At 34.7% G+C, this 26,795-nt stretch overlaps 3 protein-coding genes across 3 annotated transcripts; 2 read left to right on the top strand and 1 right to left on the bottom strand.

Annotated features, from left to right (window-relative positions):
* On the top strand, nt 1–6,847 carry LOC139698306 (cleavage stimulation factor subunit 1-like). The gene is made up of 9 exons (XM_071597190.1): nt 1–127; nt 276–403; nt 821–1,026; nt 2,514–2,747; nt 3,273–3,433; nt 3,933–4,083; nt 4,507–4,600; nt 4,840–4,971; nt 6,578–6,847. The coding sequence occupies exons 1-9, from the start codon at nt 54–56 to the stop codon at nt 6,688–6,690; spliced, it is 1,293 nt and encodes a 430-aa protein (XP_071453291.1). The 5' UTR covers nt 1–53; the 3' UTR covers nt 6,691–6,847.
* A 4,683-nt stretch (nt 6,848–11,530) lies between these two features.
* Nucleotides 11,531–13,726, top strand: LOC139698312 (rhomboid-related protein 4-like). The gene is made up of 5 exons (XM_071597199.1): nt 11,531–11,706; nt 11,816–11,983; nt 12,058–12,220; nt 12,312–12,563; nt 13,522–13,726. Exons 1-5 carry the CDS (start codon nt 11,593–11,595, stop codon nt 13,563–13,565), a joined length of 741 nt encoding a protein of 246 aa, XP_071453300.1. The 5' UTR covers nt 11,531–11,592; the 3' UTR covers nt 13,566–13,726.
* Nucleotides 13,665–26,648, bottom strand: LOC139698310 (2-hydroxyacyl-CoA lyase 1-like). The gene is made up of 12 exons (XM_071597198.1): nt 26,380–26,648; nt 26,069–26,295; nt 25,729–25,910; nt 25,406–25,582; nt 23,721–23,962; nt 22,239–22,424; nt 19,243–19,318; nt 16,671–16,760; nt 16,196–16,343; nt 14,772–14,882; nt 14,054–14,177; nt 13,665–13,917 (listed from the first exon to the last, which is right to left on the bottom strand). Exons 1-12 carry the CDS (start codon nt 26,431–26,433, stop codon nt 13,822–13,824), a joined length of 1,713 nt encoding a protein of 570 aa, XP_071453299.1. The 5' UTR covers nt 26,434–26,648; the 3' UTR covers nt 13,665–13,821.
* Between the last annotated feature and the right edge of the window lie 147 nt (nt 26,649–26,795).

Here is a 26,795-nt window from a genome sequence, read left to right as displayed (position 1 = left end):
GGTTTGTTTACAAATATTTGTGAAATAATTTTTGTTCTTGTAATTCCAAAATAATGAAAGAAAACGAAGGTGTGGATCCTAAGAATGTATTGAAAAATAGAGAACTTCTGTACAGATTAATGGTGAGGTAAGGAAATGTTTTCTTGTAATCACGGGAGAAAATAAACTGACGCTGCATTTATCACATCTTACATATTATTATCAGTACTCAGTTATTACTATGATACGATAAAGTATGAACAGTATCCATATTTTTTATTATATCCTTTCTTTAGCCAATTATTCTACGATGGACACCAGAACTTGGCTGTAAGTTTATCCACAGCAGTTCAAGCCGATCCTCCTTGTCCACCGTCCGACAGACTTTTACACATAGTTCTGACCGGGCTACAGCATGAGCCAGGTATATAATAATGTTGAGGTTATGAATTTTTATTCATAATACTGCAATGCCCCTTTATACACGAAGAGTACAATTTTTCTATTCTTATGGTCACTTTCCCACAGTAAAATATGACCACCTCACATTTTTCAGCATAGGTTGTATCCACTAAAGTAGATGTGTCACTTTCTTTTCCATACTGCGAGTAATGACTTGCAGCCGGCCAAAGCTGGCCTATCTAGCTAAATCAATTTTCAACCATTTAAATTGTTTGAAGTCTTCACATTGTAATTTTTGGTGGTTTATATATCTCGCGTGGAAATGTAAGTTCTTTTTGTTTGCAAATAAAAATGTACTGTGGAATAATACTCTAAGTATAACTTGGTAAAACAGCTGCCTTTCCTCATTGTTTTTATAAACGGATTTCCTAACTTTCAGAGATACAAAAACCTCAGACAAGAGCGGAGGCATTATTAGGACCTGGTCTCGATTTAGAATTTGAGACGGATATGCAAACTACTGCTCCTGAACCAGCACTATATGAGACTGCTTACGTTACATCTCACAAAGGCAACTGCAGAGCTGGTGCATTCAGTAATGATGGTCAGCTGGTTGCTACAGGCAGCGTTGATGCATCCATTAAAGTATGCTTAATCTTACATTTTTGTACTTCTATCACTAATTGCATTAGAGTAATGTTAATATCAAACATAGCTGTTTGTCGTTTTACAATGTAATTGTTATGAAAGTCACTATGGCTGGGTTACACAATTTATTACTGTATTTGTAAGTTGCAAAAACTGACTGACCTAATCACTCAATAACTCTGGTTAGTGTAGCAGGTCTGGTAGGTGTTCATTCCAATGCCAATCACACAAATCGAACCGATAGCAAGTTGTCAACTGTCAACAATGCCATCATTGTAACTTCTTCAGTGACAATTTCATTATCTGACTTTGGACTTGATAATTGAATGCTTAAGTTTTATGGTTATTCTGATAATTTCATATTTTTATGGGAGGTAAATTTCACATAATTAATACTTCCTGGTATTTGCTTCATTAAAAGATTTATGAAAAGTCAGTTCTTAGTATGTTGAGACATTTTAGTATTCCCTCTGCCCCTTCTCCCCCAATGTAAACAGCCTTGGGAGTTAAGTCCCTAATGGCCATTATGGGCTACTTGTTATATTAGCTCCCTCTTACCACATTATTTCCCTCTTTGATTTTCATTACTTTCAACTTGTCATCATGCCATCCGAAAAGCATTTTCTCATCCCTCCTCTACCTTGCTTACCCAACATTCTCCTCTGTATAACAGCCTTCAACATCTCGCTACATGTCAGTATTTCTTCCTACCACTTTCTGCCTTCTTCAGATTTCACCTAGGAACTTCCCTCTTCTCTTACTATGTTTAAAACTTGATTATCAGTCTTCTTCTCTTTCCCGCTTACATTCTCCATTCCTCTCCATACCTGCACATTAAAAGTTTTTCAACCAACCCACATATTTTTACCTCTAAGAACAGGTTTCAAATTCATATAATAGCCAATTACTAAAGTCTTTTATAATCTTTACTTGTGTACTTAGTATACCTGGCATCAACTCCCTTCTTGTAAATTCTGTGGCTGATTTTGTGGTCTGTGAATGAAATCCCTGAGCTTCCTTTCCAGTATCCAATAATATCACTCATTCCTTTTAGTTGATATATGGATATCCAACCAATGCACATTTTTTGCCTATTGAATTCCTGTATTCCCATATGAATCCAAACTGCATACCGGTACAATGTACAGGTATGATAAAAAGCCTTAACTATATCATTGAGTTTTAACATTTATTCATATGAAAAACTTTACTTAAATATTTTACATTTTTGCTATTTACTACTGATACAATTTTAATGAATCAAGCTATGCCAAAGCAATGCATATAATTTGTGGGTCAAAAGTACTATAGGTAAACTGAGGCAAATGGTAATTTTCTTATAAATTTTGCCTATTTTTACTAAATTATTTTTTGGATCCTACATAACTCATGTGTGTCTAGTTGATGTTTTTTTACAATTCCTGTAATAATCACTTTTAATTCTAAAATGTTATTACACATAATATCCTTTGAATATATTTCAGATTCTGGATGTAGATCGTATGTTAGCTAAGTCTGCACCAGATGCTGTAGAACCTGCTGGAGGGGATCAGCAAGGACATCCTGTTATTCGGACATTATATGATCACTTGGAAGAAGTTACATGTCTTGAATTTCATCCTAGGGAACCAATTCTAGTATCTGGGTCACGAGATTTCACTATAAAACTTTTTGACTACAGTAAGGCATCAGTTAAGAAGGCATTTAAAACTATAACGGTAATTATTAAATTTTAAAATTTTTCATTTTGAACATGATTTATCTACTCTGACATTTTAGAGGCTTGGAGTGTGGTATATATAAATTTCAAATATAATTGTTCATTAACTGTACCACTGTAAATGTATCAAATATACCAAGCCCTGTTACCGGACAGTTCCCTTTGGTTCAGCAAGTGACTTGATGATGTAGCATTTGACTAACCTACTTTATATTTTAAATATGAATATGAATTCCTCATCCCTAATGGTTTATACTTGACTTCTAATAAAAGAACTTTACCATTTTGTCACAAAATGCTTTCTCTCCAGAAGTTAGTTCTATAATACAATCCCTGGTCGTAGCATGTGACATGTTGGGGAAATTTCAATCTAAATCAAAGTCTTTTATAGATGTGCACCCTCTCTCAATCGAAGATTCTACAGGTGCATTATAGAAATCCATTCAATGAAACACTGGTTTATCAACTTCGGTGCAGTTTGTTTTGAAGCACTGCATAATGTATTTCTTATCTCCACCAACAGGATGCTGATCAGATACGGTGCATGGCGTTTCACCCAACAGGTGACTATTTGGTAGTGGGTACCAACCATCCTGTAATGCGAGTGTATGATGTCAACACTGCTCAATGTTATGTGTGCAGTATTCCAAGTCACCAGCATGTTGCAGGACTAACATCAATAAAGTATTTATTTTCAATTTTGTACATTTGTATGTAAATATGTCATTGACATTTCAAGCATTTAATGCTCATAGATTTTATGTTACTCATCCTTAAAAATGAACCTCAGATAGAATATATATCGACAAATTAATAACTTTTCTATTTAAGAGATTAAAGTATTTTTGCATGAGTTAGACATTCCTCCTAAATTAATGGAAGTTAAAGGATTATCTGAGAGACATTCATTTATTGATAGCTTTCAGTGAGTCATGATTCAAGTTTTACGATGTATAAAGATAGTGAAGAAGTAAGAAGTGTGCTGAATTAATCAACACGGGAATCATGGAGGGAAACTTTACAGTGAGCTCATTAATTATTTGTAAGCGAGGAATTACAGTTTTTTTCATTCTATGAGAGGAACCACTTCTTTAATTTAATGAAGTTGCACCTGTTTTTTTCATAGTAAGTATGGTATTCTCACAACAGACCTGATGAAAAGTGTTTATTTATTCACATGAAGGTATTCTCCTGATGCCAAAGTATATGCATCAGCAGGACGTGATGGCAGTGTGAAAGTTTGGGATGGTGTATCCAATAGGTGCGTCAATACATTTCTGAAAGCTCATGATGGAGCTGAAGTCTGCTCAATTACATTTTCACGGAATGGGAAAGTAAGTAGATACAGTGTTTTTTTTGTAGTCAGTGGTGGAACTTTAATTACTTTAATTTAAATTTCAAATGTATTCAGGGAAATGTCAGATTGTGAAGTAAATATCCTATTTTCCCAATACTCAAAAAGGGTTCCTTATAGTGTCCTTCATGTTCATAAAATCATAAGGTTACCAGGTGGTGGACAAAAGAGGGAAAAAATAAATCTTTATCATTGTTGCTCAGAGTTACTTAAAATTTGTGTTGATTATTTTACAATATAGTATTCAATGTTTTCATATATCCATGTTAAGTCGTGCCCTCATTAAATCTTCTACTCTCCCTTTGCCAAAATCTTAGCTAGGTAGTTCAAATAAATTAAAACTTGAATTGTCGAACTGTTCAAAAAACACTGCTAATTCATCTAAAATTAATTCGCCTTCCAGTATTTACTTTCTTCTGGGAAGGATTCATTGGTTAAGTTGTGGGAGCTTTCAACAAGCAGATGTCTTATAGCTTACACAGGTGCTGGAACCACAGGTAAGGAAAGCACAAAATCATGATTTATTAATTAGGTAATCTACTGGTTTTGGATGTATGTATGTATTTCATAATGATCAGTAGAAGTAATAATCTGGGTATGAATATGACTCATTACTGTCACTCGCAGAATGCAATTACTATGTACATATTGGGGGAATTATTGAGTGTTTACTGTCCTACAAGAGTACTCATTTAACTCTTACCTTTTCCATAAATAAATATTTTTTTTCCTGCAGGGAAACAAGAGCACAAAGCACAAGCTGCCTTTAATCATACAGAAGATTATGTTATGTTCCCTGACGAAGCTACAACTAGTCTTTGCTGTTGGAATTCAAGGAATGCATCCAGAAAGCAGCTCCTTTCTTTAGGTGAGTCATGGTTATTTTTCAAAACTTAAAAAAGAAAACTGAATGTAATGAATTACACTAAAACATAATCATTTCAACCCCACTCCATTCAAAATATGGATAATTCAAAGCTAAGAGTAAACCCCTGTTACAGGCATGGTGCTTTTTAGTACATTTACACCAAAGACATCTGTGATGAAATTCAAAGTCATGATCTGATTTCTTTCAAAATCTTTTTATGCTAAATATTTCATGACATGAAGTACTTGCATAGTAAAGTTTTGTGTATGCATTAGAAAGGCTGTACATATTGCTCTCCTTCATCACAGGCTATCAATCTAAGGATTGGTTGGTCACAGCTCTCCAGAATCTCCTGTTTCCTGCCAGTCTCTTCATTCCCTCTTATGTCCTTGCACCAACATTTTCCATTGCCTCGCGGTTTGTTTTAGGCTTTTCCTCTGTTACTCTCCCCTCACATGTTTCCCTCAATTATGACCTTCAGTATGCTATTGAGCCTCAGGATACATCCAGCCAGTCATTTAAGCCTCACATCTGTAGCAATTGCTGTCCATGCATTGCAAAAAAGAAACTCCATTGCACCAAGATTTGAATTTATTTTTAATTAGTCAATAAAAAAGTTGAAGTAATATCCGAGAAATTTTGCAAATGAAGCTGTAGTGTGACCTTGAATTGCTGGACATATTACAAATTTTTCTATACCATTTTTGTTTCTTCAAATTTCTCATTTCTGCTTGTGTTGTTGTAAATGTCTCAATGTCATGGCAAAGCTTACTTAAAATATGTTTTATTTAGGTGTTTCTTCATGTTGCTTTTTCTGTCATCTTCTCCAAGTTAACAGGCAGCCTTTTTGTTTATTCTCATCCACTATTGATAATCTTTGGCAATATACCATATGATTTTTCCTATGGATATGCACTCTGTAGTATTTCTTTGGATTTATCGTCGTATTCTCTAAGTAAGCATAGAGTGTACCTGGTGAAAGTGCCTCGCCTTATTCCTTTCTTGTTTCCAGGTTTTTCATTTCTAAATCTAGGTAATGCTTTCGTCTTGTCTTTAAAACATTATACATATTATCCTTTATTGTTAGTGCATAAATAGCTCCCTACATTTTTTCTGCATATTTCTCTAATTTTTCTGGGTATGAAAAGAATATGAATAAAATTATGTAGAAGGAAATCGTAGATGGAGTGGCTTAGTACTTGTGTAAATATTTGAAAATGTGTACTTATAGCATTAAAATGTGTTGTTTCTCATGTATTTTGACACTATTTACATCCATCTTTCAATAGAATTGAAATTGATGCATATTTGCTGGAGAATAATTGAATATTCCTGGGTTCGTAGGTATTCTTTTATATTTCAGTTATTGCATCAGTTTTTTAGCTTGCTATCCATTCCAGAAATGTGGATTATTGAGCTCCTACAGAATTATTATCAAAATTGTTGTGTTGAGTGAGATTTTGTAAGATGAAATATTGGTATCCATTAGATATGTGTCTCATTATTCAAAAGAGGCTTATGAAGTAGATTCTCAGTAACTTAAAAGCTGTACAATATGTGTATAAGTATGGGCACTGGTAGTAAAAGATGTGTATTCCTTTTTCAGGTCATAATGGTCCTGTTAGGTATTTAGTGCATTCCCCAAATGCACCTGCATTCCTTACCTGTTCTGATGATTTCCGTGCACGATTTTGGTATAGAAGAACTCCAACACATTGAAGTTAATTCTGATGAAGAAAACTTATTGTTTCCTGGTCATCTTATTCCTTGTGTGTCTTAAGGTTGTATGAAAGTTTAACTCAGGAGTGAACTTATGATCAATATTTTCTGTATCAACTTTGTTTTTAAATAATAAACCAAATGAAATCTTTCATGAAAAGATAAACACCTAAAATTAAATTTCTTTGATTGCTCACATTCTGTTTCTTATCGTTCATAAGTTTTCTGTAGTTCAACTAATATCTGGTCTCACAGCATATTCTAATGAGGTTGTATTAGAGCTCCAAGCATGATAGTCATCGAATTCTGAAATGGACCCTTCTGAAACTTATTAAAAGATGTTAATTATGCAAAGTAGGCATGATAGTAGTGGTTAATTTAATAATGAATACATTAATGTAATTGATAATTTTTACAAGTGTTGATTTTAACGACGGAAGGTAGTACTGTAATTTGTCCTATATACTGATACATTCTTGGTCACACTAAGAGAATGCCTCACCTTTGAATATCATTCTTTACTTTTCTCTATAATGGACCATTTTCAATCTATTAGCAAAAATGGCCTGAATAACATTCTTTTTTACCTGTATTCTTTACACCTCCTCAATATCAGTACTGATTGAATCTTATATTGATAAACCTGGATCAAGGAGAGAATTGAAATTGTTGAAAATCTTGCATCTTCAGTTAATTATTTCCCCTAGTTGAGCTACATGGAATATGACATTTATGACAACTAGACAGCATAGTTGTGATTGCCTACCTCAACATCGCCTTATCTCCTCACTCCAAAATTCTCCTCACTCTGCAGAATGGGATCTTATAATAGATCTAAGTCCACTAAACTGAGTGTCCCTTTAGTGGGGAAATAAAAGTTCTGTGGTCATCATTACACAAAATCTCTGCCAAACCGAGTTCAAAGCAGTGGAAAAGAAAGCCCAGAAGAGAACTGCAATAGTTAAGGTTGGTATATGGAATATTGGGACAATAATGACAGGGAAGCTAAAAAATATCAAAGGAGAAATACATAAAGAAGGCATGGATATGTTAGGATTGTATGGAGTTAGATGGAGAGACAGTAGGGATTACTGGAGCAATAGTTACAGAGCAAATGCAGAGTTAATAGTAGGGGGTGGAGAGTCAATGTGCAGTGGTCGTAGTACTAAATAGGAAACTAGGGATAAGGTTGGTGAATATGTAGCCACAGGTGAGTGGTAGAATATTATTGGTGGAGATTAAAGCAGATCATATTAGAGTAGTAATAGTAGTAGTATTTAGGGTGGCGACCAACAGCTGAGGTCATTTGCCATTTGTCATAGGAAAGGATGAAGGGTGGAGAGAAACCCGGCGTCGGCATTAGCCTACTCTTTATGAAAGGCACCAAGGGGTCCACAGCTTAACATCCTATCTGATGGACGGCATACTCTCTCAAAGTGCCCTCCACTAGGCACCTCAAGTAGGGATCGAGATACCTCTGACAAATATTCAACTCCACCTGGATTTGAACCTGGGCCCTCAGGGTGGGAAGCCAGTACGTAAGCCCCCAGACCATCTCGATCCTCAATAAATTGGAGTAATCCAGATGTAATAAATGGACCTTCAAGTTGTCACTGTTGGGAAAAAGTTTATATATTCAATAGCAAAACTAATTACTAATTATAGTGGTAGGCAAAGGGGTGGGAGAGAGATAGGAGAGTACAGTTTAGGAATTACAAATAATCCTGGTGACAAATAAATTAAGTCCTGCTGGAGATAAGGTGTAATAATAATTAATATCTGGTTCAAGCATCACCCAAGGTATAATAGGTAGGTACTCATGGAAAATGCCAGATTGTATCATGGTTTGCCATAGATTTAGAAAGTGTCATCAAATTACACAGCTTTCCAGTTGTTTATGCATTCGAATCATAATTTAGTTGGCATGGAAAGGGGTTGAGCTAAGAATATAGTTGGGCAGTGAGATGACTTAAGTCAGTTACATTTGCTGATGATCAAGCAATAATTATATAGATAAAGTCTTTAAATAACATATCATTTGGTTCTTTACAGGAAAAATGTGAGAGTTGAGAAATCAATATGAACTGAAAGGAAACAAATGTAATGAGATTCTAAAGATGTAGGCAAAATAAGTTAAACATAAAGTAGAAGAGAAAGTAGGACAGTACATCTATAAGGATGGCATTCTAGGGGAATGTAGGCATCAAAGTGGAGACATTAGAGTAAGAATTGTTTCAGTAAAAAGAGCATGTACATAAATAAGGGAATTGGTGGCAGATACACTAAGTAAATATATGTATAAATAAAAATGGAGCGTAGAACTTAATGGATATAAAACCTGGATTTTGAGGCAAGAGGATGAGCATGGATTGGAGAATTCTGAGATGTGTGTGACAAAAAAGAAATGGTACATAGAGGAAGACAAATGCTTAAGTTTTAAGTATTTTGAATGAGAGTAAATTGCTAGGGCTAATCTGAAAAAGTGGATGGAGGCAATATTGGAAAGAATGCCATATCGTGATGTTGAAAGATGTGATAGATCTGTGAGTTTTGGGTAAATGATGTAAAAGGAGGAGAATAAGATTTTTAGACAGCATTAAGGTAAACAGAAATTATGAAAAAGGAATTAATGTAGGACAAATAAAAGGAAATTCTTGTGATATGTAAAACGTAATAGTCATTAGGGACCATCCAAAACCTTAAGTAGGTGGAAAACCTTGAATAAGTTGATTTTTATAATTTTGTAGTGTTTATTTTCCCCATAAAATTTATATAAATTTTCATTTTAGAGAATAATTTAGGTTAGCCATCGAATATATTTTAATAATGTTTGGCTAACCTGTCACATTGTTAATTCAAATCCAGTAATGATTTTGGCATCTTTGAGGTATAAATTTGGAAAGGGCTATGTGTTGTTATTAGAAATAAAGAGTAAAAAGAAAACAAATTGATTTAATTTTATTTATTTATTGCTTTATTGAACATAAGCTGGTTCAGCATGGTTTTTTTCATGAAATGATAACATGTACATCAATTTTGTTGGTATACCTTACATGAAAAAAAAGGTTATTTACATTAATTACATAGGGATATTTTTCATACTACATTTAAGACTTTTCTTTACATAATGCACAAACTTCATCCACAGAGTAAAAAGGTTTTATAAACAAGTATGCTCTAAGATTATGGTTGAAATTATTTGAAGGAAATGCTTTCAAATCTGGGGGAAACATGGTATTGTCCCATGGTGGTCAGTGGTCGTCCCATCACTCAAATTATATGATCTTGCCTCAACGTGTATGTCAAGTTTTTTCCGTTTATAATGGTGATGGATATTTAGGTTCCGTTCATATATATGCATGTTATTCTTAACAAATAAAATTAGATTGTATACATAAAGAGCAGCCAGTGGCATACTTTGCAGCTCATGAAAATGAGGCTTGCAGTGGTGTCTAAAAGGTAAGGTTAAGATAGCTCTTATGGCCCTGGTTCCTGCACTATAAAAATATTTTGCCTCTGGCTTGAGCCACCCCAGGATGCCATAAAATAATTGAGATTGAAAATTTGAGTGATAAATACATTTAACGATACTTAAGTTAGCACTAAAAAACTAAAATTTCAGCTGAAAAATAGTTTTATTAAGTTTCAATTTAAGTTAGCTACATATAAGGACCATTTTAGGGATGATTTTCAGTCTGAACACCCAAGAAATTTACACGATCCGCAAAATTTAGGTTCTTATCATGGAGTTTTACTGAGAGTGCAGGATTTTTGCTATAATGTATGCATACTGTGGGTAGCAATAGTCCAGGGGTAGAGCGTTAACTACTGTGTCACACAAGTTGCTTCCCAGATAATAACCAATGATGTTAACTTATTTAATTCTAATAGGCTGAACCGGTATTCTGAAAAACATAGAAAATCATCCTTTTCCCGATCTTTGTTTGGAATTATGTCAGTGTCACTGAGTTTTTATTTAACTTTGGGCTTTCTGATAATATATTTTAACTATGGTTTCGTCACTTTTTGTAAATATAAGAGTTTCATTGCAATGTAGTCATAATTAATTAATAATGCATTTCTTAGTAATTGCCTTCCTTGATGGATTTCTGTAAATGATTATGACATGAAAGGCGACATGCAATCCTTTTCTTTATAAAGAATCATTATCAGTGAGAAATGGAATACCAGTAAGTTATCACTCTTTTTGATTGAGTTGAGTCAAGAATTAAGTTTATAGGTACTAAACTATGACGAAAGGTTTTCTTTTTGTTTTGTATTTTAATGTTATAATATGCTAAGATAACACCTTTACCGAGAAATAAACTCTAATACTCTACACCTTGGAGAATTCCAAGGGTCAACCTAAGTAGGTAGGTAATATGTGGTATGAATAGATGTATTTGTATGACCATTTACACCTTTTCTCTCATAATTGTAACATATGATACCTCAGCTACCCCTTTTCTGTCCTGGTAATTTTTTATCACTATTTCCGGTCTTCATAAACCACTTCCTATTAAATAATAAATGTATACCCGACTTGTAGACTATAAGTTGCCCAGGAATTCGCTGAAAATATATATTATCTTTGAACTTTTTCCCCACTTATATTACATTTGGATATAATGATTTCCCTATATTTTATTCATAATTGTTTTAGTGAAATTTGTGCATATTGGCTAACTTATCTTGTACATATTTCAATGGTTTTATTTCGAAATCCCCGCGAGTATTTTGTAAGTTCGCCTTTCGGCCATCTTGAGTGATGCAAGTATGCCTTAAGGTTATCCCCGTTATTCATTTCATCATTCGGAACGACTCGTAGGGATCATGGGATAACCAGCGTGCGTTTGTTTCATTCGTTTCATTTGTTGGCGGTGTTCTCTGAAGTCGTGAAAGATGAGCGAAAGGAGACGCGGTCCTGGGTTGGGTGTTCTACTATTGTGTTATGAAGTTGCAAGCATAGGATTTTCGCAAATTCCTCCAGTGACATTAATTGCCGTTGTTGGTCAGGTACTTAATTGAAATTTGTGATTGATACATACCTTTTAAGTAGTTGTGCACGCTTGCCTTGATTAGTCATTGTAATTTTTGAATTGACTCACTTTCTTTGTTCAACTAGGCCCTCCTATATAGCGGCTATATTTCCGTTCCATGGGATAGATGGGACGTTTGTGTCAGCGCGGAGAATATTTTAAATGGAAAAGAGTATTCTCGACTTTTTCTTTCGGCAGTTGAACATGGTTCCGACATGCATTTGTATTATAATATGATATCTTTTATCTCTAAGGTAAGTTAATATCACCTTTTGTTATTCCCAAAATGGAAGCTTATCATGAAATTAAATACGTGTTGCATTTATAGGCCCGGGGACTGGAGCAAGATATGTTTGGAAGTTGTAATTTCGCAGTATTTTTATTGCTGATGACGCTGTTGTGCAGTGTTACGTATGTCGCCTTGTCTGCCATACTGTTTCGAGTTCTTCATGATTATGCTTACATGAAAACATGCGCCATTGGATTTTCGGGTGAGCCTTGTGGTGGAATGTCTATTTTTAGAAGAAAATGTACAGCTTTCTAAAATTATCAGTTTAAGCATCGCCACGTGATTTTTTACAGGTGTTGTGTTCGCTCTGAAAGCTCTAACGACAAAGCGAGAAGATGCGGTGAACCCTGGAGGGCGTTTGAGGGAAATAGATGGTTCATTAAATCTGCCATTTCAGAATACTGTTTGGTCTGAGTTAATTCTTATCTACTTCCTGGTTCCCGGTTCGTCATTCGTCGGACACCTTGCTGGAATCTTAGCTGGGATGGCATATATCCACACTCCTGTGGGAGACCTAGTGGATCATATTATTGCCATGGTTACAGGTAAAAATGTTATGCTATCCCAATGCAATAATTCTAATATATCTTCTGCTTCGATTACCCTAATAGAGCTAACATCAGATCATAACATGAATGCTCGACTTGTGTGTGCTTCTCAAACCTGAAACTACATTGACAAATTAGGTGTTGACTGGTATTTTCAAATTTAATATTATTTTAAGTTGCCCCGTAATTTGTATACATAATCGTGCATGCTGATGGAACTCTGTCATTACCGTTAATCCTGGAAATAGTGTAAATTACCCTAACGATGCACCATATTTCAACTCTGCGGGCCTTTTTCAATCTGCAAACCTTTCTTACATGGTAAAACTAAACCCATTTATTTAAGTTTTACGAAAACTGCGAATTAATTTTTGGGAAGTAATTTTGTAAAAGTTAGCGTTGTACAAGTGAAATAACTCTTTGATTGTTTTGTGTGGCTTTGCCAAGTGTTTAGAAGCTTTTAAATGGCAGAGTTGATTTTTGTGGGGATTTTCCTATTACTTTAGATTATAGGAAGTGAACTCAGGTTTTGGTTGCATGTGGTTGTAGGCCACAGGTAGCATGGGTTGTGCGCTATAAATTATAATATCATTTCAACCGTTGAATGCTGATTATTAATTATATATAGTGTCCTCACCTAATTCATGAATGTGTAGTGGGGTTGAAAATCTTGTGTTATCATTTGGTGTTCTAGAACAAGTCACCAGTGAAATATGATAATCCACATCACAAGTATAATGAAGTGCCGTGTGTCAGTGCATTTCTTTTTAATAAATGTTTAAGTTCATGTAAATTGTAGTATTTTAACAAGTCTTGCTTAATGGCATTCTTAAATTTTGCACTGGATATACAGAGAAAGTTCCTGTGTACGATCTGTAAAAAAAAGTTTTTGATACCTCTGCTGAAAATACCCTCAATTTTTCCTGAAGTTGATGCATTATTTTATTTTTTTCAGGAGAAAGACTTTATCGCTGGAGCTACTTAATGGGGTACACTTAAGGAAGATGCCACACATTGGGTCTTCAATGGAAATTGATTGCCAGCATGATATTACTAGTTTAAGATGATGTTTACATTTTTTAATTGAGATACTGTATATTTTTGAGAAATATTTTTATTAAAATAAAAGGCCAGCTTTCAATGACCTATCTTTTATAGAACAAAAATTAACAACTTCTTTTAATTCACCAAACTTAACAGCCAATGATAATTCATTCATTTCTTATATTCAAAGAATGGTGCATGTCAGCAACACTCATAATTTTGAGCCAGTCAGCCAGGAGAAACTCTGTTGCTTTCGATCAGCTGATGGATTGATCATAACATTTATGATGCTAGGGTGATCTTGGACCTGAAAATGAACAATTACAACGTTTTTAATGAAATTAGTTTTATGTAGCTCGTTCAGTGGTGAAGATTTTGACTTATTTACCCGCCTCCTTGAAACATTATCATACAAGTGTAGCATCTATTATTATTTTACTCACAGAAAGAGAAGCCCTGATAGCTTCCTTCAATTCTGGTATCGTTTCACAGAAGTGGCCCTTTTTGCCAAAGAGTCCCATCATGGCTTCATAGTGTGTATTAACGGACAAAGCTGTGGGTGGATTCCTGAGTAATTAAAAGATTTTATGTACATATGAGAAATGGTGCATTTGATATGGGGTGAAGTGTTTAAAAGATAGCAATTAGTGTATGCATATTTAGAACATTGATAATATTCTTTTTAGTGATGTTATACGACTGACATTACTGGGTGTGTTCAAGACGCGTCATTTACGGAGACTGCCAAATTCAACTAAAAATTAAATTAAAATGCCATATCATGTTTATTTTAACTCTTCAAGTCAGCTTTTACACCTCCCAATGTAGGGTGTTTGGTTGGCTACTAGCTTATTCTTGTGATGAAATTTGATATTTCTTTTTCTGATTGTTACTAAGAGTAGTCTTAAAGAGTCAACAAATACTAGATGAATCCACTACCTATGAACTGCTGCCATTATAAGCCTAACCTACCTCAAATAATAAAATCTTTTAAAAATTATCACTTTTTAAAAGAATATCTAAATCAGTAAGTTATTATACATAGCTAGTAGTATTACCTGAAGTAAACATGCCAGTTTGTTCATTTTAATTTAAAGAAGAACAATATGTATTATATTTAAGATACCCTACCCTTTCTTGTTGTAAGAATATTAAACTTACGCCAAAGCTAATTCATCCTGAGACTCCTGTATACTCGGCCAGTCCTCCTTAGTAAATCCACCATAGATTCCATTATTATTCACAATTATTATGATAATTGGCAATTTGTACCTGCAATTACAAAGTGAAGCAACAGTACATTAATATCACATACAATTAATGCATATTATAATGATTGCTGAAGATAAAAATTCACAACTAATTGATGAATATACAACAGTCACACATTTTTGCTTACCTGTAACACTACTTTAAAAGCTTAACACTTTCTTTAAAACCTTTAACATAACTTCAAAGCGAAGCATTATATTTAATAACACAAAAATATCTCTAAGGAGATGACTAGTTATAACATTAGGATAATGACCTGTGCCACGTATTAGCTCTTTGCTATAATAAAACATACATTCAATATAATGCAATACAAAAAAAGTTAACCAGCTAGGAAGTTTTATACTCTTATATTCCCCTTTTGCCGATATAGGTATTATTGTCAAACAGCAAGTTCTTTGATAATAAATTGAGAAGCTTCAGATGTGATGTGGTGGAAGTCAAACATAATGAATTACTGATCATAGCACTTGTCCACTCGATAAGTGGAAACGTGCTATGATCAGTTTTATTCTTTCTCTGATAATGCTAATTTTATTCTTCTTAGATATATCCGGGGGAGGTACAATGAAAATTTTCTTGCTGATGAATAGCAATGAATTATTTCCCATGATGATCACCATTTCCTCTTCCTGCACTACCTGATGCATTTCAGGGCATGGCTCATAAGTGAAAAAGAAGTTTTTTGCTGAGACTACACACCACTAAAAATACATATTCTTTACTGCTGAGGGAGCTAGTTAGCTACTAGCTAGTAAACATTACAATTTCACTCGTCATGACAACAGTTTCAATGATACACTTGAAGAGAAACTCAAATTAAGTTTTCTTTATCTGTTAAGTGTCACAGTGACTCTATTTTTAGCTCTCCAGTACATTTTTAAACCTGTGCTATAACTACCAAGCATTTAATTATAAGAAAACATCTTGAAAGAATAAAGAAGTAACTTTTAAACAGGGCGAATTATGTCCGGGGAACATTTACCTTCACCAATCATTCCATGAGAAAATTACACTGTGATAAAGTAGATATAATTGTCTCATGGACTAATCTGTAATAGAAAATATTCCCTGGTTTTGACTAACCCTATTTAAAAATATACAACATTAATTATAGTAATGTGCACCCTTGTAAATTTATATGCTAAAAATTTCATTTTTAGGATTTGACATTACTTTTACAAACCTCTAGTTGATGTTTCATTGTGGAATATTTTTCATAACTATCTTTTCTATCAATCAGATTTAAGGGCAAATAATGTGAAATGAAACATCTATAAAAAAAATCAAATGTATGATACAATTCACCTTACCTAAACATAGTTTCAATTTCCATGCCAGAGAATCCAAACGCTGAATCACCTTCAACACATATTACTCTCTTGTCTGGAGCATTTTGCCTACACCACATACTGGCAGCTACTGCAAATCCAAGTCCTACACCCATTGTTCCGAATGTTCCTGGTTGATTAAGTCATTTTTATTTAATATTAAGCTTCATAAGGAATATTTTTAAATCGATGGACGTAACTTAATTTTGTCATAAATTACTGATGAATGCTTATCTTTTTATAGTATTTCCTTAAAAAACCAAACAACTCTCTTTAAGTTTTGTCCCTTGGAAAAAAGTTAAACCTACTTCAAAAATTTAATAATGAATATACTGTCCGTCATTCTGCTAAGTCTCCAATAAAAGCTTTTCATTAATTTTGAGTAATCTAGGGATGCATTCTCAAAGTAAAATGGATGCTAAATTTATTTTTAACACATGAACTATTGAAAACTAACCTGCATCAAGCCGATGCCTAGGCAATGTGTTTAGTAACATAGTCCGCCCAATATCCATAGTATTAGCACCTTCACTCACAATGACACTGTCTGGAAAGAAAAAGCATTTCAATGTTGTACTTGGATGTGAAAAATTTAGATGCCAATTCACCATACACTCAAAGTTAAGGTCTGGGCACTATGGGAAAGTAAATTACCGGTCTATTTTACTACAGTATAATTTGGTTTCTGACATTAAACTATTACAAGAACAGGTATAATAATACTGTTTTATAATTTCCCAAGACAAATTGTGTTGAATACCACTTACATATACATTTATTATTTAAATGAATATTGTCAACTTACCCAAGAAAATAAGTTTAACTTACAATACATTTAATGACAAAGTTTTAGTACTTTTCAGAGATTTCAGGGGCATATTTACCGCCACAATACTTCCATGCGCGCACCTCACTTAGCAAGTAGGCATGGGCATGAGACAGAGAGATGATGCAACTTAAATATATATTTTATAGGTAATCAATTTCTTTCAGTAATGTTTGCCCTCATTAATTTTTGGCATATGTTTTGCCTCTATATACGACTCATGCCTAGGAAAAGTACAACGATAAAGAATAATTGCAAAGCCTTAGTAAATCATACCATTGAGTTATTTAAGAGAGCCAATTGAAACATTCACTGTTCCTACAGTGAGCTTTGGAACCTTTTCTGAATTAATTAAGTCACAAATTCAAAAAAAATATGGACAACTTCCAACAAAAAGTCAAGAGGTAGGTTTTCCACAACATAATGAAAATAAATTAAAACATTTGTTATAAATAATATAGCAACCCTCATAGCATCATCATGTTCCCAAATTTTCTTTTGGTAATCACACTTGTGGCATCAAGAATATTCTTTCTCTTTTGCCAAGGGAACAACTTAAATCTTACAATACAGATTCCATTATACCTTAAAAAATTTATTGTCAAAATCAAAGAATAAGATTTTTCATATGAAACAACCAGTAATGCACAACCATAATAAAAGGAAATTCCCGTGCTAATTCTTATTCTTCTGGTGCATGTACCAGAAAAATGAAGTGCTCGAAAATAAGAACTAGAACAAGGGAATTGCAACACACCAACCCAAAATAAACATAAAACAAAAAGGAAGGGGTGATAGAGAGAGAATAGCTGCCACTACTACAGATTAAAATTCTTATTTTATCAAGGAAAAAACCTAATCTAATCAGGAAAAAAGGTCTTATGTTTGTGAATGTATCTCCTAACAAATGAAAAAGGTGTGCATATTTGCTTCTGTTTGGCCTTGAAACTATTTGAACTCCTATATCTGCCCACTCCCTGACAAAGAACAATTCTCCATAAGAGCCAGTTAGCCTGACTGCAGGTGAAGGAAGCAGCAGGATACTACTCTGCGTACCCTACCCTTTCCACGACAGAAAGTGGACTGAATTTAGAAGTCATATCTTTCACCGTCATAAAAGGGGATTATATGCCAGCTGTAACACTAAAACACTCATGCCATGAAATTGTATCTTTCACTGTCATAAAAGGGGATTATATGCCAGCTGTATCACTAAAACACTCATGCCATGAAATTGGCAGATAGAGAAATACAGGTTTCAATCAGAAGTGAAAGACTGGCAAACGAGAGACGAGGCACTCAGCCATTCCCGGAGAATGTAGACTTTTAGTGAGAGAGGAGAAGTTTGGAGTCAAGTACAGAGAGGTTATGATGACATCAAACATGTTGCATTGGTATGATGTGACATTTCACGTAATCCTGCCAGCCATATGTGAAGTTACAGCTCCTCATCATCATCGTTGGTACCAACTCAAATATTCCAATTTACATGTTCAGCCATTAAATTACCACAGTAATCAACACAAAATGTTGATTTGAGAGTTGAAGATAGAGGTCACCTAATAATAAATCAACTGGCACATGAAATTTAGACATCACAGTATAGGTGGGGCCAGTTCCTTCCCCTGTGAAACCTGTGGTTTCTCATGAAAATCTGGTACCTAGAAAATCATGCCACTTGGGAAAAGCTGAATTATACAATGAAACACAAGGAATAAATTTGAAGCCTAAATGATAGTTTATTGGAATGAAATTTGGGAAAAAAAGGCAATCAGATCCTGAAAGATGTGAAAATTTCAAAAGATATGCAAAATCATTATCGAAATTTTCAATCAAGTAAATCATAGTCTTCATGACATATCTCATTAGCAAATCAATCATCATGACTACCCAATTTTAAGAGGAACTTACTCCGCTGCAGAGAAATGCATTTCATAAAAGTAAAAAAAAATGTACCTCTGTACCCATTATATTTTCATTTTGCACAAAACAGATAATAAAATAATTGATTGATTCAAAGAATAGCCTAACTAATATTCAATCATGGCAACATACAAATTATTAAATCACTAAATATTCCTAAATTCACTTGCAGACAATGTGTAAACATATGTACATATTTATTCTAAGATGTGTAAGTAATATTGAAAAGAATACATAAATAAACGAACTATCAAAGGGATATACAAAAACTGAAACTTACCTTCAGGAATGCTTCTGTGAATATTATGCAGAACTGTGTAATAATTCAAAGGTGTGCTTTCATTGTTTATTGAATCCTGAAAAATAAAATTTTAGTAAATAAATTACAGAATCATCACGTTACTGTAACAATTTTAATGCATATGAACTTGCACAAAAGAGGAATAATTCACTTTAATAAAAGCATCAAGTACTCATGAGCATTAAATTGTGATACAAACCCCCATCTACTCCTGGGAAACTGTTTGTATTCACCATTGGTCATTCAATCCTAAGATTGGTTCACTGCAGCCCTCCATCCCACCCTATCTGATACTAATTGGCTTACTTCCTGGTATTTTATCATTCCTTCCTGGGCTTATTTTTCGCGTAAGTATTTTTGATGCATGTGACACAAGACTCAAGGTTTGGTGTTCCTCACATTTTTCTGTCCTCTTCTTTGGTATCGCAATCATGACACTCCTTTGAAAGTCTTCAGTCTTTGTAGCTATCTTTATTATTCCATACAGATTATCCTTGGGGTTTTGTTTCAGAGTGACTTTATGATTTCTCTCTTGATTTTGTATTCTCCAGGAGCTTTGTTTTTCTCAAGGTCTTTCACTTCTCTATCGAATTTGCTCCTCAGTATGTATGGGCCCTGGTTTTCATCATGCGTTTCACTCTCGTCCCTCATCAGATTTTCATCCAGTGGCCTTGAACCATGGTAGAGTTCTCTGATGTAATTGCTTCCATCTATTTCCAACATCTTTACTTTTTATCAGTATATCCCTGTTTACATCTCTGATGTAATTACTTTTCATTTTCCTTTCTCCGAAATGCTTCTTCAGCAGTTTGTATTCTGTGTCAGTATTCCCTTTCTCCATGTTTTTGCTGATTTCCTCGCAGCAGCCTTTTAGCTATTTCTCCCTAGCCTTTTGGCATTCTCTGTTGACTTGGTTCTTAAGCTTCTTGTAGAGCCTTTCCTCATCACCATTCTTGGCAAACTTGTATTTTCTTCTTTCTGCTATTAGTTCCCTTATCTCCGTCATGATCCATGGTTTTTTTTCATGTCGACTCTCTTTCTCACCAGTTTCTCTTCTGCAACTGCCCTCTTCAGTTCATCCCATCTCTCTTCAGAGCTCCTTTCTCCTTCATCACCAAGTTTGCTGTCAATTGCCTCGGTGAATCTTTCTCTGTTGTCTTTTTCCACCAGCAATTTATAGTCTCACCTTGGCTCTTGTTTGGTCTCCTTGATGTTCTTGCAGCAAATTTGGCTCCCCATGATTACAATGTCATGATCGCTATTTATGTCTGCACCGGGGTAGCTCTTGCACTGCTTCACCTGGTTCCTGTTTCTCCTTCTTACTGGTATGTAGTCTATTGGGTATCTCGTGATATCCCCTGGCATCTTCAATATGTTCCTCCTTCGTCGATGTTGTTTGAAGAGGGTGTTAGCTAATACCATATTCTTATCGCTGCAGAACTCCACTTGTCTTTCTCCTATGGCGTTCCATTTTTCCAGCCCAAAATTTCTGCTGCTTCATCTTTCTTTTCCTTCTCCTACGACTGCATTCCAGTCTCCCATTATAGTGAGATTTCTTTCCCCTTAACCTATCCGAGGACTTCTTCCATTTGCTTGTACACCTCTATTTCTTCTTCTGTATGGCTAGATGTCAGCATGTACTCAAGACCCGATTGTGGTGTCTGTGGGCTCTCCTTCCAGCCTCACCATCAAAATTCTCTCGCTGCAAGGCAATATTGCCTTTACTCTTCTGCCCCATTCTTCTTCAGAATGAGGCCAACACCGGCCATACTCTCAAGTATATACTTGGTGTTCATCACTCCAGTAGTTGTCTGCTCCTGTCACTTGATCTCGCTAACTCCCAGGATGTCTATACCCAGCCTCTTCATTTCTATCTTGGCGTTCTCTAGCTTTCCATTTACATTCCATGTTCCATCCTGCATCTGTCTTTCCTGGCTGATGTACCCTTCCCAGTAGTTCCCACCCAGAGATCTGATTGGGAGACTATTTTACCGGGAAGGATGCCGTCATGTCATAAATGGGTAAAGTACAGGGCTGCATCTCCTCGGGAGACTAATGCGGAGGTTTCCTGTTGCCTTCTGTTGCAGTACTTCAGCCGATTCCGTGACCTTCACTCTTGCCTGAAGCTGTAGCTGTTGATACTGAACCGATCCCCTTGATCTGCGCCATCAATGCCTTCTACTGAGAGTTGTTTCCACTCAGTATTGGGGTCATTTTGTGTAGTCAACCAAAGGTAAATATTTCCCGACAAAATAGCCAGAAAAATATTCTCCATGCTATGGTCTCGAATCTGTGACCCTAGGTATGAGAGTCAAACATGCTACCACTTGTCCACCCTGGTCCAAAATCCTTGTATTGATCATGCTTTTCCTAATCTATGCTGAACCATAATACAGCCTAAATGAAATGTCAAGGAATGTTCCATCTGAACCTATGTCTACTGCGGTGTTTAAAAAAGGGGATAGTTATAATTAATTCTTTGTTTCCACAAACAACTACTTTTTTCTCCCTGCATTCATCATTGAGTCTTCTCTTTCAGTTTGGAAATCTGAACTTGCAAAATGTTACGCTTTTACTGTTCCAGCAGAAGCAGTTAATTCCAATATCACTTAAAATGACAACATATCTCTTGACAGACTAAGTTACATGTTATTTTTTCAATTTGTTTAATATTAATTTTTAAACGTTTAAAGAAATTAAAAAGTGAAAACTTTGCAAAAAAGTAAGCACAAATACAGGATGCATTCCTAAGTGAGAAATTATACTTCATATTTTTCAGTGTTAAAGCTACTTTCATAATTCATCTGATTGTATGAATAAATTTCTGGTTCTTATATTATTTATAACCTTGTGAGATATGTGGCCTTAAAAATTTAAAATGAATTTTAAAAACAATTGTTCCCCAACCTCATTTCACATTTTTCCAATGAATGCAGAAAGAAAAGGTAGACCTTTATAGCAAAATACATGTTTACCTGAACGACCATTCGGTTTTTTTTGCACTTTTCCAACAAAGTAGTCCACCATGGCGAGTATGCGGGAAAGCACCAATTCTTCTGAACAAACTTTGTGGTTAACTCTCTAGCCACCAAACCAACATCTCCAAGAAGAGATACTTCGGCAGAAGTACTGTTGTGGAATTCCTCTGGACAAATATCCACCTGAAAAATACAAACAAGTGAATTTATGTTACAAACTAGGCACATTAAACTGACATTTTGGAATTTTAAAACATATAACTTTTCTAGAAAAACTTGCTATCTTCCATTAGTGCACATTTTTAAGCAACAATTAACTGGAGCTGTTCCATATCATTTTCAGTTAAAATTTCAAATTAAAATTATCAGCTGAATACTAAACGATGAGTGATGATAAAGAACTCCAAAAACAGATATTATAACCCATAAATACCAGCTGGATAATTGAATTAATGAAGCACTGCAAAATTACACCTCCATAATGTGATATCAAAATAGCAGAATGTTTGTCACGGCAGTGCTACAATGAAATAATGAAAACTCTGGAATATCAAGAAATCAAAAGGTCTGATTGTGAGGATTTCCTAAATAACCCAAGAAGTTTAGGAAATTTTTGGATTTTGTTAGTTTGCTTTCCATTTCCTTATTAACTGCCAACTCTTTTTCCTAACTTAATGGCATATGAATAGCCATTAACATAGGTTATATATGTGATTTTACTCACCACATCCTCTTAAGAACAAAATTTAAAAAAAATTATTTAATGCCCATAAGATCATTTCTCCAATTTCTTAGAGAGTACGTACGCTATCACTAAATCCATCTCTAAACAAATGTTTTTCCTTTATCTTCGGACATCATTGTAGATTCAAAATCTCCTTTAAATGCATTAACCTTTAACTCGGCAAAAGATATTACCCTTCAGAAATCTGGAATATACCTAATCAAATGCCTCTCACCTAGCTACATACATGAGTGGTCTGAAAAGTTTCCGACCTAACAAAGATACAAGACATTTTTTCTGAAATTTTTGAGGTCGGAAACTTTCAGACCACCCTTGTAACATGACTTAACAAACTAATCGCAAACTCCTCATTAGATTCAAGGAACATCCTGCCAACAAACAAAAATCTTTGACCTGGGTGCACTTAAGCCATGATGGATTTATTGCCTGATATACATCCAAAAAACTTAAAAGCATTCTAAAAATTTGGCTAGTTTATGCACCAAAGAGATTCTCAAAATCACCACCTATTCTATCAATGATCACTGAGCTTACTTCAGAGTAGACTTGACCCCATATTTCACAGTATATTATGTTTATATTAATCAGGGTTATACATTTGTTCATCCACAGATTCTTCGAGCATTAAGATATCCACTGACAGAAAATAATGCTGGCTGTCATACAAATGATTAGCCATTGCACGGACTTTGTCAAATAATTCATTTTTATGCAGCCTGAAAATCAAACCTCACCTGGATAAATTTTACATCGGGGCTGAACCTTGGCGGCTGCCCAAAATGAAGTATCCAATTCAGTCGTGCTCCAAACAAAACAATAACATCAGCATCAAGCAAAGCTGTGGTTCTTGCGGATGCTACACATGTTTTATCCAAGTCACTCACTACCCCTTTACCCATTGGGGTAGGTAGAAAGGGCAGATTAGTGAATTCAATCAATTTTCTTATCTCATTTTCTGCACCAGCATATGCTGCCCCTGATTACAAATTAAAAGTGCTATATATAACACAAAACTACTTCAAGATTTCATCTTTACTTACACGGATATAAATGCTTAAAGGTATTTTGTAATTAATTCACTGATTATAATTAAAACAGAACCGCAATCAGAACTCAACATACTACACAAATAACCTAGACATTGCTTTTCTTCAACAAGTTGTAGAATCATTAATGGTTCTCCTGGATCAGTCTTTAGATAACGGGTCTACACTTGGAAGTTCCTCAACCAATTCAATGGTAAAAATGTCACTTTTCTTTGATCCATGTGACTTATTTGTAAATCCAAACAAGCTTTTTCAAACATGGACTTATCTGGTATTATTTTGTAAATTATTTTTCAGGAATTCTCCAAAAATGACCATGGGTCATTTAAACTTTGATTTTAATTTGACTCAAGTGACCAGTGCTTTGCAAATTATAGGATAAAATATGTCCATTTTAAATAATTCTTCAGGATTTGCTGGTAGCCCATCTCTTTCCTTATATATGAATATTCTTTTTTTCAAGATAGGACTGTATTCAAGTGTAGGATCTGTGCTTTTTTTGGAATGCACCCATGGTAATTGAAAGTTATATTTTTGATTGTGATGTAAAAATAAAATAATTGTATGGTTCCAATTTTTTCGATCTTCCACATTTTTTATTGAAATACTTTCATGCTCAAGTAATCCAATAAATAAAGGTGGAAAATTATCCATGTGTTTTTCAATCATCATGACAGGATTTTTTAAATTGACTATCTTTTTGTCTCTCGCACAGCATCTTCATACACTTTCCCCATGGAGATGTGATTTGAGGACACAAATTTTACTTCCAGGCAGGAAGGTAGCAGTCAATGAATTCAAATATATATATTCAAGTATTGAAATGTCTTCTCATTGACTAGATAAGTAATATTCGAAAGGCGCATTCATGGTCTAAATTTTTCAAGAGCGAAACATGTTTCTCCAGAGGTTACTGACCATTTCAAGAAAGCCTCATAAAAAGTACCTTTAGGAGGCATGGGTTTAATTTTTAAAAAATACTTAAGTTCATATCCTGGCTACTAGATCAATATTTGGAAATACTTTTAAAATATACTGAATTATATACTCCAGTCAAAACCATAAGGGAATACAGTTATTAACTACGAATTGAGATATCGCACATGAGTCCCATGTTGAATGTTCTAATGCCTTCATTTTGACTGGGTGAAACTTTCCTTAAATTAGTGCCCTACCAAGAATAGCTGAAAGTTTGTACATTATCCATATTACTAGTAACAAGATGAGGAAAAAATTATTGACTTAACAGCTATAAGAAATGTATCTATAAGTTTGATTTCATATTTACAATCATAAAACATTATTTAATAATTAACTTTGTGCTCATTGTAAACGCTATTTTTAGAGGAAAATAAATTCGAACATTAAATCACCTTTGCCGACTATTACCAGAGGCCGTTCAGCTTTCATAATCAATGCTGCTACCCGAAGAATATCATCTGGATTTGGATGACAAATAGGCGGGGAAGCTACAAACGAATATTTAAAAACATCGCCTCTATTTACATTCTGTGTCAATATGTTCCCGGGGAAGTCCAAGTAGCATGCACCTTTATGAAAGTGGAAAAATAATACTTCAAGATGGAATTTGTTTTAAACCTATCGAAATGATCACCATTGGTTTAATTATAAAATGCCAAAGTATATTGCTTTGAAATCTGAAACTACTCCCTTTTAATCATTTATGTTAACATACCAGGTCTCCCATAAGTTGCCAACCTAATCGCTTTTTCAACATGCAAAGGTATGAGCTTTGGGCTAGGTGGGCGTGCAGTGTATTTGCAGTACAGCCTGCAAGCTTCCACTTGTGGGTATTCCTGAAAGCCACCAATAGCCTCATGATCTTGAGGACATGAACCTCCAATGACTAACAAAGGCCTTATGATTGAATATCGACGATTCGAAATTCCGAGAAAAAAGAAAAATATGATCAACATTGATCATTGAAAATCCATGTGGTGCACAGCAGCTGAAAGCACTTGATGCTTCTTCAGTCACACATGGCAAGAAGTTTTCAAGGAATAAAGGTATATTACCAACAGTTTACTTGAGCATTAGCCATTCCTCCGATTACATGCAGCAGCCCCGGACCTGAAACGACCAAGCAAACACCAGGCCGCCTTGTAAGGTAACCAATGGCTTGAGCTGCGTAACAAGCTGCCTGTTCATTTCTCATTCCTATATATTTTATTCCGACTTGCTGAATTGCTACACTCAGCTCTATAACTGGAATGCCAACTATTCCAAAAACATATTCAACCCCCTATAAAACAAAATTTACCAATGTCATGATTCATATCAAGCACAGATGCTATTATAGTCAACCAACTTCAATTTCAAGAATTACTTGGTCTTTCAAGGCTTCGGCCAGGATTAGATTTCCGTCAACTTCTTCTGACATTATGGCACTGACGCTGACAAAGTTCCGGTCTTCTCAAAAACAATTACGACGCCGTAAATTTGCCACTCATTCAGTTCAGAGTTGTTCCCGAGTTGCCGGCACAACTGACAACATCAGTCGAGAGGAATTTGAAAGCAACCTATTCTTGAATACGATTAAACATGATAAGCAGGTTTTGACGATAAGCTCAATTTTCGTTTCGAAATAAATGCGATGTTGTCAAATGTATATTTTCATTTCAACACGTTTCTTGAGGATATTTCTGTTTATTCCGCAATGCACGCCGACCATCATTCTATTATCCAAATTAATCGGATTGACATTGGTTGATACAAAACTACATAATAACCGATCGATGAATA

This window comes from Hetaerina americana, unplaced genomic scaffold, assembly GCF_022747635.1.
Source record: "Hetaerina americana unplaced genomic scaffold, ioHetAmer1.1.p SCAF_81, whole genome shotgun sequence".
In the NCBI taxonomy this organism is placed as follows: Eukaryota; Metazoa; Arthropoda; class Insecta; order Odonata; family Calopterygidae; genus Hetaerina; species Hetaerina americana.
The sequence above is the reverse complement of the archived record's forward strand: the minus strand, read 5'-3'. Positions and strand labels throughout refer to the sequence as shown.